Raw genomic sequence first — 13657 nt, forward strand, 5'->3', positions numbered from 1 at the left:
TTTGTAGCTTTGGCAACTATGTGTGTCTCAGTTCACTCCTCTTCCTGTAGGCTTTACAGATGCTCCCCACCCCTTGGCTGCAACCCTTCTAATTAAGTGTACCCTGCACGCACAACCCATGTGGAATTCCTGGTCTCTGGCAGCGTTCGGAACTACTGATCTGCAGTCAAGAACGGTGAGTTTATCTCAGTCCCTTGACTTTTTGGCCCTGACATTTTCTCACATAGTCCGAAAGCATCTGGTCGTCGCGGTGGTGGCACATTTCTCCTAAATTGAGATTTTCTCTTTCTCCCTCTCTCACCTGTCAATCTCCTCATTTGAATTCCATGCTGTCACTTGTCACACTTTGGCCACTCAAGCTTAACATTGTTGTCATCAATCGCCCCCCAGGTGTCCTTAGAGTTCCACAATGAGCTTGACCCCTTGATTAGCTCATTTCCTGATGATGGCTCACCGCTCTTCGTACTTGCCGACTTCAACCTCCCGACGCCTGCCTTCGATTACTTTCTTTCCAACTCTCTCTTTCCCCTCCTTGACCTCATCTTTACTAGAGACTACTGTTTGCCTACTAATCTCACTGCAACCCCCCTACTTTGTTTCCTTTTCTGTGCCGCTTTCCTCCAACCCTAGCCACTCAGCCCCTACCCAGATGGTCACGCACCGTTGCAATCTTCGCTCTGTATCTCCTACTACTCTTTCCTCTTCTATCCTATCATCTCTCCCTCTTGTCTCCTGATTCTGCCTCTTCGACCCTACTCTCCTCCCTTTACGTATCCTATGACACGCACTGTCCCCTTTCTTCCCGGCCGGCTCAGCCCTCCCCTCCCCTCCTGCTCTGTGGCTGAGGGACTCATTGTGAGTTTACAGAACAGGGCTGCGGGCAGTTGAGTGAAAATGGAGGAAAACTAAACTTCCGGAGAACCTATCATCCTTTCACTCCTTCCTCTCTACCTTATCTTCCTCTGTAGCCACTGCTAAAGCCACTTTCTATCACTCTAACCCTAGGAAACTATTTTCCACCTTCTCCTCCCTCCTTAATCTTTCAACTCCCCCCCCATCCCTTTATGCGGATGACTACTTTGAAAAGAAGGTTGACAACATCCTCATTCACTCAGCCTATTGAGTCCATGTGTCCCACTCACACGGAACTCCCCGACGCCTTGACCTCTCTCCAGATGAAATCTTGTGACTAGTGACACCTGGCCGCCCCACAATCTGCCCGCTCGACCCCATTGCCTCCTCCCTTCTCCAGATCATCTCTGGAGACCTTGTCCCATTCCTCACTTCCCTCATTAACTCGTCCTTGACCACTGGCGTCGCCACTGACTTCAAAATTATCCGATTCACTCCCCTCCTCAAGAAACCAACTCGATTCCTCTGACGTCAAAAACTACAGACCGGTAACCCTTCTTTCTTTTCTTTTTCAAAACCCTTGAGCATGCTGTCTCTGACCAAACTCTCTTGCTATCTTTCTCAGAACTATTTTCTTGACCCTGACCAGTCAGGCTTCAAGATGGGTCACTCAACCGAGCCTGCTCTTCTCTGTGTCATGGAGGCTCTCCGCACTGCCAATACTGAGTCTCTCTCCTCTATTCTCATCCTCCTAGATGTATCCGCAGCCTTCAACACTGTGATCAATCAGATCCTCCCCTCCACCCTCTCATGGCTGTACACTTGGATTGCATCCTACCTGGCAGGCCTCTCCTACAAGATGACATGGAGAGGATCTGTGTCTGCACCACGTACTCTCACTACTGGTGTCCCTGAGGGCTCGGTTCCAAGCCCTCTCCTCTCTAAGCCCTCTCCAAGTTACTCTGCTCCGTTATATCCTCACATGATCTCTCCTATCATTGCTATGCGGATGACACTCAACTACTTTTCTCCTTCCCCCGTTCTGACACCCAGGTGGCGACACGCATCTCTACATGCCTGGCAGATATCTCAGCTTGCGTGTCGGCCCACCACCTCAAGCTCAACCTCGACAAGATGGAGCTCCTCTTCCTCCTTGGGAAGGCTTGTCTGCTCCCTGACCTCTCCATCACGGTTGACAACTCCATGGCATCCCCCTCCCATAGTTCAATGAACCTTGGGTGACCCTGCTGTTATCTGCAAACATCAACGCAGTAACTCGCTCTTGCAAGTTCATTCACTTCAACATCCATAGAGTACGACCCTACCATACACAGGAAGCGGCGCAGGTCCTAATCCAGGCACTTGTCATCGCATATATGGATTACTGCAATTTGCTGTTGGCTGGGCTCACTGCTGGTGCCATCAAACCCCCGCAATTTATCTAGAACGCCACAGCCTGCCTGGTGTTCAACCTTCCCAAGTTCTCCCATGTCACCCCGCTCCTCTGCACACTCCACTGGCTTCCAGTCAAAACTTGTAAGACCATGGTACTTACCTAAGGAGCAACAAGAGGAACTGCCTCTCCCTACCTTCAGGCTTTGCTCCGACTCTACACCCCAACCTGAGGCACTCCAAGCACTCCGTTCTGACACCTCTGGTATCTTGGCCGTCCCACCCCTACCACTAGCACTTGACTTTTTCCCCTCCTTAGTAGCTCTGACCTTACTGATCTCTACCTTATTGAGGAAGAATGTACCACTATGACTGAGATATGTGGTTGTCCCATTTAGTTATCTTATCTTGAAACAGCGAATTCTGAGAGTGTGAATAATGCGACAAAAGTGTGATTTTAATACAATACGTAGGCTAACACATACAACGCAGAAATACGACTGTTTACAAATAACCTGCGGTTCAACAAAAACAATTTATCACAAAATTGTATTTCTGTCCGCCCGCAGCATGAAATATTCCGAATGCGCTGCAATGATCTCTGTCCGGACCCGCATTCACTCTACTATGAGGCAACTGTTTTAGCGGATCAATATGTCTGTGCAACCAATCAGTCATAGAGGTTAAGAAAAAAATCCGAGTTGACATGACCACCGTCATCTATATCAATATATATTTCTTGTTACGATGGATGTAGCTATGAATATAAACATAAAATCCTCATAGCCTACATGTTTAATTTCTTCGGTAAAGCACATAGATGTGTATGAAACGAGCAAGCAAAAACGTTGAAACTGGTAGTGTGCCTTTTGAATTTTGTGTAACATCAATCAGTAGTCTAGTCAAGGAAGCATCATGCAGATTATATTGGTACACTCCAAAGACCAATACCATCGCCAAATACCTTGAGTTGGTACCACCCAGCACATCTAGAAGGAAGTGTAGGTATTTCATACCGAACCCCTCCTTTGAGATGATGTCGAGGATCTCTCTACATCACTATTTCAATGGTAGAGTTGAACCGCTAGGGACAAAAAGAGGTCGATTTAGTTAGTACTATAAAACCAACATATAATCACTTTTGCAACGAACTGTCAAAATGAAGACTAGAATTGACGTGTTTCACTGTAACTAAGCCTAAAACATCTGTTTTTCGAATATGTTTCTTCTTCGTGAAAGTTACTATTAGTTACTCAAGGTGGCTTCAATGCTGTGAAAAACACTTGTACTGCACTAGAGTACAACAATTTATATTCCCAAAATGTAGCATGTATTTCTTTATAATAGGACTCTTATTTTTAGAAAAAATCATCCGGGATCGTGCTGCCAACATAATATCCCGCTGCCAAGAGAACGGTAATGGAAACTGCATAGTACAACAGACATACACGAGAGAATGTTCCTACCTGTCCTCCAATATTTTTTTTACAGAACTGCAAGATAATTAATTGAAATATAAACTTTTTTTAAAGGGTGGGCATATCAGTATAAACTATGTTAAACTGATGAATTAATGTTTGCACAACTAAAAAATGCCATACATCCCAATAGGTTCTCTCCCCTATTTTCCTTCATTGGAACCTTCTGGGTTGGCTGGAGCGGCTGGACCAGTAAAATACCATAAAATACTTGTAATTTTCTAAAATTCGTGGCATTTTCATGAAGGCCAGTAGCCATTCCACCGAATGCTACACTTTATACAAGGAGGATTATGACATATGAAGGGGAAAACAGATATGAAAAAACTGTGAAAATATTTTTTGCATCAGTGATAATATCAGGCTGTTTTATATAAGTGAAAATTGTTATATGCACACAGAAAAACATTTAATAGATTGTTTGTGGTAGAGGTGGATGCAAATCTACTATTGTAGTGCCCTGGTCATTGTCATGAAATTGTTATATTACCAGTCTTGTTGAAACGTTTTTGAAAAAATGTCTGACTAGCCAAACCATTTTGATTGATAGCCTTCGCCTGTTGTGATTGAGTTTATAGCTTTATGATCATAGACCTAAACTATAATATAACTTCTGATCCCAATTGATGCTACTTCTTCAGAACAAGCGTGATATAAATATTGGTCACACGTATGTATGTTTGTCTGTTTCTGTTTTCATTTGGGAGGTAACTGTTACACAAAAGCCTTATTATCATCTCAAGCAGAGAGAAGAGGCATCGCATTATTCCACGTTTACAGCTCCTGTGCGATTGGCTCCCCCGGTGCGCACGTACACCAATGGGATGACGAGAGGCGCAGTTTAAAAAGGAAGCCGCGAAGACATTTCCGCTTATCCAAAACAAAACAAACGGGCAAGCCCAAAGATACTGGACAAGAGAACGGTAAGCTGCACTCATATGACCACTAGCCACCAAACGGTGTGTAATTGACAGTGAGTTTGCACATTTATTAGCAATGTAAATATCTTGCTCTCGCTTTTGAATGACAAAAGCCATCCCCGCTAGCTAGCAGCGGGATATCTGTAACGTTACAGGCCTCCCTGGAGTAATAAGGCTGCTAACTAGTCATGCCTTCCACCAACCAAACCAAAGATGATCTGATCGAACTTGGACGCTGTCCTCACTAACGTTACTCTCGGGTTGTCATAAACCTCAAGCGTATTTGGACTCCCTGATAGTTGATAATGACTAGCCTAGGTAGCAAATTGTCTGAAATGTCTGTTTAGCTAGCTAACAGGATTTTACTAATTACCACTTGCCCAAAAAGGAAATGGCTTCAATCTTCACTGAGAGAAATGCAACCCTCCATACACCTGCCCTGAAGATGCGCCAGCGGTTGCAATCTGTTCCAGGTACTCTGCCCTTCTTACAATTGTCAATTATTTACCTTCGTTTGTCTGTTTTCATAATCAAGGCTACATTGGGTGTTTAAACCACCATGAGAACACATGCACTTCTGTTACCATCTGAGACAGTCAAATGTAAACTATTGTCCCTGATTGTTAAGTGTATACTTTGCTCAACCTATTTACCACTTAAAATATATGCTTACAGAGAACCTCTTGAAGACTCCTGTAACTGGAAAAAAGTTTCATGCTCCTTTACAGTCTGGTCGTAAGGCTTTGGGAGCAGTGAACAAGATCCCATCAATGCCAGCTCTAAATGGACAAGAGAAGAACAAACTCCTTGAGACACAGGTCATAAGCTCACAATTTGACAAATTATTTTTGCTAGGTGATGTGTGCCTAGATCTGTATAGTAATCATGATTTTTCTCTTCAGGAAACAAAAGTTAAAACCCTCCCTCAGACCAAAATAGAAGAATACCCAGATATTGAGAGGTTTATCCCCTATGACCCACTTGGTAAGTTAACTCTGGTGTTTTACCCTTTGATATCCTGCCACCTTTCTGATAACCACCCACTAACTTTTTTAACTTTGTGGTTCTAGAGTTTGAGAACTATGTCATCCCAGAGGATGTGGTTTGCCTGAGTCATCTTGTGCTTCCTGGACTGGTACGTCTCCCAGAAATGCCATCTCTGCCTGAAGAGGACTTTGAAGTGCTTGAGACATACACATGTATTTCTCCGTTGAAGAACCTACCACGCTCAGGTTCGTTTCAGGATTTGAGGTTCAATTAAACTGGAATTGTCCGTTTGTCATTTCAGTTTCCTTTTTTCCTCAGACAATTGTGCTATGGAATTGGATGCATTCCTTCAAACTATCAACAAGCTGACCATTGACCTGCCCCCAGAGATGGATGAATACTGAGTCTATAGCTTTGTACAGTTTTTCCACCTACTGTTTGTCTTTTTTAATCAATAAAGTTTTTATGAAATCCTGACTAGTGTTACTGATTTTTAATTTCATGTGTTGCATTGGCTGATGCAAATCTGACACTTATTTTGGGATTATTGCATACCTATTCAAGGTGTATCATTTAGGATGTGTGAGCAGTACTTTCGGGAATTCTTTACCTGGTCCAAGACTTGTCTGTGCTGCTGTTTTGCTAACTATGGTCACTGATGCCCCAATGACCATGAGTTGGCAAGACTGGGAACAGAACTGGGGCTAAGGTATTTCATGTAGACTACACTATTAACACAAGTTAATGTTAGGTGTGGACTATACCAAGTACATGATCTAGCATAATCTATGCAAAGCGTTGTACAAGATCTTCAGTTTCTTGGTAATTTATCGCATGGAATAGTCTTAATGTCTCAGAACTAGAATAGACTGACGGGTTTCAGAAGGGTCTTTTCTGGCCATTTTGAGCCTGTAATCAAACCCACAAATGACCTCCAGACACGCAACTAGTCGAAAGGCCAGTTTAATTGCGTTAATTAGCACAAGGTTTCAGCTGTGCCAACAATTGCGAAAGGGTTTTCTAATTAGCATTTGTAAATAAACTTGGGTTAGCTAACACAATATGCCATTGGCACACAGGAGTGATGGTTGCTGATAATGGGCCTCTGTACAACGCTCTAGATATTCCATTCAAAATCAGCTGTTTTCAGCTACAATAGTAATTTCCTACACTCTTCTGATCAGGGATTGTAATAAACAAACGTGCTTATTCAAAAATGTAAGTGACCCCACACTTTTGAATGGTAGTGTATATTGTGCATATATATGGTACTTTAATATAAAAGCAGTCATACATTACCAAACACAAGATATTTAATCATAACCCTCAGGCCATCACACCATAGACCATCTTTAGGTTTCCATGTGCCATGTATTTTTCAATTGTGCTTTGATTTACAATTTTTGAACCTTACAATCGTATTGTATCCCCAGATTGTGCGCTAAAGAGAAACCTTTACGAGTATATTTATTGACCGACTATGGCTTTACAAATCACCCAACACTGCTATTTTATATTAACCCATTTAAACCTGAATTTTCCCCAGACATATCTCCAAATCAAGTGTTCGAGTTCAAATACTGGAGAGTTGAGACCAAATCACGGACGCTGGACAGAGTGGATTTCAGTTGTAACAAAAGGCAGTTTATTAAGGTCAAAGATATCTTGTCCTGCCGTTTTACCGTGCACGGACCTATTCGCATAACTCAGGGAGTTAGGTGAAAAAATGGACCTAGACATTGGTTACAGCAGATTTTATACATGGAATATGTAGGTGGAGTCTTGTCGTGTTGGTCTTCTGAATGGTCCCGAAGGGTTGGAGGCGGACCTGCTCTAGCCAGAGCAGGAGCCCCAGTGGTGCGCAGCAGAGTCTTCTGCTCTGGGCACCCGACCAGTAGAGGGGGGGTGAGGTGTGTGTGTTTATGCAAGAAGGTATTTGTGTGTCAGGAGATCGTGAGGCAGGACAACAGAGAGGGGGCAGTTTTATGGCTGGGTGTATGTGTTCGTGCGATGGAATGTCTGTGTTTCCTGGGGTCGTGAGACAAAAGAGCTGAGGGGGGCTGGGTGTGTGAGCTGGTTCCTGTTTTAGCAGGGGTACGTAAAATGACTTGAGTCAGGCGGTTTAGTTTGCCTCTGTATAATATATGAGCTATGTGTATGAATACATATATATATATATATATATATGACACCCTTTGAAGTAATCAATCATTAATTTATTAAATTTGAATGGAAAAGTAGGTGGAAACGTATTTTATGGTCGGTCAAAGTTGTCACCGGTGGGATGTTACGTATATTAAATTAACATATTTCTCCTATGCAGTTATCAAAGATCTTATAAATCCCAACCCAGTTATTAACACATTTAAAACTCTGTCACTGGCAGTCCCCAGCATTGCCTCTAGAATGTTCCGTCACATTCTAGTGTGACTATTTTACACATCAAAAACCCTTAGACAACACGATATGAATAATGAGAGCAAAGACAAAAAAACAACCAACGTATTTCAACATTGTTACTTTAGTGCAACATGTATTGAAACAATATTGTAACTTTATTGTAACATTTGAACTTGTACTTTAGTGCAATATTCATTGTAACATTGTCACTGTGACATTTTAGTGCAACATTCACTAACAACTGTATAGCAGTCATGTGATTCATTCCCACTGAACATAAAGGTAACATTTAGGATAGAGGTAGCCTGTAGAATATGCATTCAAGTAGAGGCCTACACTGACCAAAATACAATATATATTTAAAAAGTGCCACTGCACAATGAGTGCTTTTTTATATATTTATATATATATTTATATATATATATATATATATATATATATATGTAGGCTTCAGAACCAAGTGCAAGATTAGTTTGTGCATCACTGTTTTGAACTGTGATCAGTCAGTCCTGGTATATCTACTGTCATACAGTATGTCTTGAATCAATTGACCTTTCTTTTCCAAAAACATTTCAGTCATTTTGATTGTCTTGATTGTCGACTTTTATTTTCTTCAATGGCGGCTTCTCCTGAACCGGTGCATCGTGTTGATTGGCCAGTGAGAAGCTTTGTTATATCTTGCCTGATCTTCAACAGTAGCGGCCAGTAAAGATCTCCTTCCGTGGCTCAGTGGTTTCGTGCCAAACTTCTGCATTTTTGGGCTGAATACTATGTGTTTTGGAATCACATCGGTGGCAGGCCTCTTCGATCGTTTGAACACTCAATCTTTATTTTTGACCACCCGCAACTTTTCCCTTGGCTCTTCTGGCTGACCCCTATGGCTTGTAGAGGCCCTTGGCTCTTCTGACTGGACCCTCTGGCTGGTAGAGGCCCATTATCAACAATGGAGAGGGTGGGTCATAATCACTGATAACGTTGTTCCTGTCATGATCAGTTTGCATAGGTTCAGCATATGCATTCAACAGCCTGGCTGGCAAATGGCCTGTCCATAGTCCATATCTGACCCATCGCTATCACAATCACTCAGGACAGCATCTTTCTCATTTTGAGGGATAACTGCAATGTTGCATGCCTTGTCTGGGCAGTCACCTAGATTAAACATATCCAGAACTTGACTCAAAGTGAAACTAAAAGAAAGAACAGAGTATAAAGTTAGGTAAAACAATAACATGGTATGTGTATAACTATGTGTATACCAAGATGCACTGTGTTATCCCCCCGGTCACTATTGTTGCCGTCAACATGTTTACACATTCTATAACCACACTGAACAGAGTTGAGTAATTGCAAATGCATATATCAATACTAGACACCTTAAAGATGATGTGTACCAAAAATCTTTGTCCTATCTTTATGTTAACATACTTTACTAACCTGTTGTTTGGTAGCTTTGATGCAGCCATCCTCTTCTCATGGTGCAACCAGGAAGTAAACAGCTCTGGTCATGTGACAATTTACAATAAACATGTGACACTGCACATCATTCATTGAGACCCTTTATTATTTCAACATTTGCTGTAAATGCATTGGTAGATCATTCAGTAAAAGTTTTAGAGCCATATAACTGAAAATGTTTTTTTCTGACCGACGGGATTAATCAGGTTAATTTCAAGTATGTTGTGATTTTTTTAATATATTTTTTTACCATTCCTGAACCTGTGACCAGAAACAAGCTACATAGGGGCAATACCAGAATAAATAATCTATTGTCTCTTTGCAACAAAATCTCCAGAGATGAGATTGTTGTATGCCCCATATATACAGTAGAAGTCGGAAGTTTACATACACCTAAGCCAAATACATTTAAACTCAGTTTTTCACAATTCCTGACATTTAATCCTAGTAAAATTCCCTGTCTTAGGTCAGTTAGGATCACCACTTTATTTTAAGAATGTGAAATGTCAGAATAATATAATTATTTCAGCTTTTATTTATTTCATCACATTCCCAGTGGGTCAGATGTTTACATACACATGTTTGGTAGCATTGCCTTTAAATTGTTTAACTTGAGTCAAACATTTTGGGTAGCTTTCCACAAGCTTCCCACAATAAGTTGGGTGAATTTTGGCCCATTCCTCCTTGACAGAGCTGCTGAGTCAGGTTTGTAGGCCTCCTTGCCCGCACACGCTTTCTCAGTTCTGACCACAAATTTTATATGGGATTGAGGTCAGGGCTTTGTGATGGCCACTCCAATACCTGGACTTTGTTGTCTTTAAGCCATTTTGCCACAATTTTGGAAGTATGCTTGGGGTCATTGTCCATTTGGAAGACCCAGTTGCAACCAAGCTTTAACTTCCTGACTGATGTCTTGAGATGTTGCTTAAATATATCCACATCATTTCCCATCCTCATGATGCCATCTATTTTGTGAAGTGCACCAGTCCCTCCTGCAGAAAAGCACCCCCACAACATGATGCTGCCATCCCCGTGCTTCATGGTTGGGATGGTGTTCTTTGGCTTTGCAAGCCTCCCCCTTTTTCCTCCAAACATAACAATGGTCATTATGGCCAACAGTTCTATTTTTGTTTCGTCAGACCAGAGGACATTTCTCCAAAAAGTACGATCTTTGTCCCCATGTACAGTTGCAAACTGTAGTCTGGCTTTTTTATGGCCATTTTGGAGCAGTGGCTTCTTTCTTGCTGGGTGGCCTTTCAGGTTATGTCGATATAGGACTCGGTTTACTTTAGATATAGATACTTTTGTACCTGTTTCCTCCAGCATCTTCACAAGGTCCTTTGCTGTTGTTCTGGGATTGATTTGCACTTTTCGCACCAAAATACGTTCATCTCTAGGAGACAGAACGTGTCTCCTTCCTGAGCGGTATGATGGCTGTTTGGTCCCATGGTGTTTATACGTGCGTACTATTGTTTGTACAGATGAACCTGGTACCTTAGGGCATTTGGAAATTGCTCCCAAGGATGGACCAGACTTGTGGAGGTCAACAACAATTTGTCTGAGGTCTTGGCTGATTTCTTTTGATTTCCCCATGATGTCAAGCAAAGAGGCACTGCGTTTGAAGGTAGGCCTTGAAATACATCCACAGGTACACCTCCAATTGACTCAAATTATGTAAATTAGCCTATCAGAAACTTCTAAAGCCATGACATCTTTTCGGGAATTTTCCAAGATGTTTAATTGAAAACTTGCTGCCCCCCAAAGAACTGAAAGTATTTCAGATTTTCTTTTTCTCCCTCATCACATCAATTGTGTTGGAAATATGCAGATTTCCAAGTTGTTACATGGTAGTGTAGACCAGTTGATACCGGTTCTAACCAGAAAATATTTTCTGTGTTTTTCTGGTTAACCAAGGAGAGTAAAATCTTAACCCATCACAGAGTATTCAGTACAAGGTTCTATGTTGTAAAGGTTATCCCTCAGGACTCTGATTCATGCAATCCGAGTTCAAATCTTGGTAGGACCTACCATGTGAATTACTCTCCCTCGTGGAACTAGAATATAGCTGTCCAAAGATTGTTGTCAGTTGGAAGTATTTACAACACGTGAAGGAATGACAGTCGACAGTTGCAAATTAAAACGCAGGAATATTTTTCTATATAATTCCCAAATGGATTTAGAATGCGGTTCTATGGTGTAATGGTTAGCACTCTGGACTTTGAATCCAGTGATCCGAGTTCAAATCTCGGTAGAACCTTCCTAGATTTTGTGCTGAATTATTCACATGGCCTACCAATCATCTCATCTCCAGCTATTCATCCCGTGAACAAATGACAGTAAAATCTGAACACTTCAGTAATTACTCTGCACAGGGTTCTATGTTGTAATGGTTAGCACTCAGGACTCTGAATCCTGCGATCCGAGTTCAAATCTCGATAGGACCTACCTTCATTATGCAGTGGCATACTCCTCTTCTGTCAACTTTGAAGGCAGTCAACTTAGTGTATGTACACTTCTGACCCACTGGAATTGTGATACAGTGAAATCGTCTGACTGTAAACAATTGTTGGAAAAATGACTTGTGTCATGCACAAAGTAGATGTCCTAACCGACTTGCCAAAACTATAGTTTGTTAATTAACAAGAAATGTGTGGAGTGGTTGAAAAACGAGTTATGACTCCAACCTAAGTTTATGTAAACTTCCGACTTCAACTATAAGTCAAGCAACGTGTATAACAGTGCCATCAGTAAGACGACAGCATACAACTCTGCGACACATTTGCAATCCTTACTTACCAGGCGGATGCGCATTGGAGTTTGGATCTGAATCAACTAATAAAGATAATGGACAAGAGTGGGTGTGAGGGCATTCCCTGCCTGTACGGCGAATTATGCTTCGACAGGAAGATCAAGGTAGCAGAGACAGCCAGAGGTGTGTGAGACCAGCAGTAACGCATCTCAGAGCTGTCCGTGGAGCAGAGAGGCTCGCTCTGCGTAAGACACTTGAAGGACTTACTATTGAACAACTCGTCCGGTGGATTTGTGTTATGTTATCAAGATGTTCCAATGCGTCTTTAATAAGGGAAGTTGCTTGGATGTTTGGGCTCTGGACCCCGTGCAGCACGCACGGATGGTATGTGTTGAAGATGGAAACTATGAAATCATCTGAAGGGCAACACCGCAGAGGAGATGGAGCTTCTTAGCACTTGGGACGATGCGCATGGTAGGGTGCGTTTGCAAAACCCCAATAACAACATTGCGTGCAGTGCCACGCTAGTGCCCAAGTCAGAATTAAGTGATGAGAGAGACGATCCAGTCTACTTAGATCGGACTCGGAGGAATGGCAGATGGCGCGGGTCATCTAAGGAGTTATTTTCCCCCATCCTTGTCTTTTGTGAACAAAAGTTAAAGGTCAGATGGCCACACAAAGGTACTTTTTTCACGCAAAATCAAGTGTCTTTATCACGAGTCACATTGATCATAGCTTGTAGACTTTCACGCATTTGCGCTTTTACGCATAGTATGCTAAGCCACTTAAGCAATAAGGCCCGAAGGGTGTGGTATATGGCAAATATACCATGGCTAAGGGCTGTTCTTACACAGGACGCAACACTGAGTACTCGGACACAGCCCTTAGCCGTGGTATATTGGCCATATATCACAAACCCCCAATGTGCCTTACTGCTATTATAAACTGGTTACGAATGTAATTAGACCAGTAAAACTAAATGTTGTCATAACCATGATATAGGGTCTGATAAACCACGGTCTGCAGCTTTCAGGGCTCGAACCAACCAGTTTATAATTGGTGAATAACCAATCTATTGGTGAATAACCAATCTGATTATGGGCAGCACAGCAGTGGAACCGTTTCTTGCAAACAACAAATGTGTTGTTTTAGACTTGATTGTATTTAAAAATGTTATTTCATTAAATAAAACTTTTATTGACGGCATGCACAAGTGTGCTCTTTGATCAAAAATGAGTTATGCTGATTTTGTATAAGCTTTCTTGAAAGCCTAATTTTGACACTTTCTGCAGGTCGTGTAAGCAAGTGCTACAGAACTAGAGACGTTAGATAAGGCCCGATGCGGTGTGGTATATGTCCAATATATTATGGCTAAGGGCTGTTGTAAATCAGGACACAACGAGGAGTGCCTGGATATAGCCCTT

At 42.0% G+C, this 13657-nt stretch overlaps 1 protein-coding gene and 1 non-coding gene across 2 annotated transcripts; both read left to right on the top strand.

The window, feature by feature from the left end:
* The first annotated feature begins 4513 nt into the window (after positions 1–4513).
* Positions 4514–6106, top strand: pttg1 (PTTG1 regulator of sister chromatid separation, securin). The gene is made up of 6 exons (XM_024430673.2): positions 4514–4645; positions 5031–5115; positions 5318–5460; positions 5545–5626; positions 5713–5874; positions 5948–6106. The coding sequence occupies exons 2-6, from the start codon at positions 5034–5036 to the stop codon at positions 6031–6033; spliced, it is 555 nt and encodes a 184-aa protein (XP_024286441.1). The 5' UTR covers positions 4514–4645; positions 5031–5033; the 3' UTR covers positions 6034–6106.
* Positions 6107–11669: 5563 nt separating this feature from the next.
* On the top strand, positions 11670–11741 carry trnaq-uug. Its single transcript has one exon. It is a non-coding gene; the product is annotated as a tRNA-Gln (tRNA).
* Positions 11742–13657: the final 1916 nt, after the last annotated feature.

Source organism: Oncorhynchus tshawytscha, linkage group LG08 (genome assembly GCF_018296145.1).
Source record: "Oncorhynchus tshawytscha isolate Ot180627B linkage group LG08, Otsh_v2.0, whole genome shotgun sequence".
NCBI classification, from domain to species: domain Eukaryota; kingdom Metazoa; phylum Chordata; class Actinopteri; order Salmoniformes; family Salmonidae; genus Oncorhynchus; species Oncorhynchus tshawytscha.

What these genes read in the sequence shown, in the direction of transcription:
- pttg1 (XM_024430673.2), top strand. Translation starts at nt 5,034, where the DNA reads ATGGCTTCAATCTTCACTGAGAGAAATGCAACCCTCCATACACCTGCC. An exon ending in GCGGTTGCAATCTGTTCCAG is followed by an intron (nt 5,116 to 5,317) that starts GTACTCTGCCCT and finishes ATATGCTTACAG; the next exon opens with AGAACCTCTTGAAGACTCCT. An exon ending in TATCCCCTATGACCCACTTG is followed by an intron (nt 5,627 to 5,712) that starts GTAAGTTAACTC and finishes TTGTGGTTCTAG; the next exon opens with AGTTTGAGAACTATGTCATC.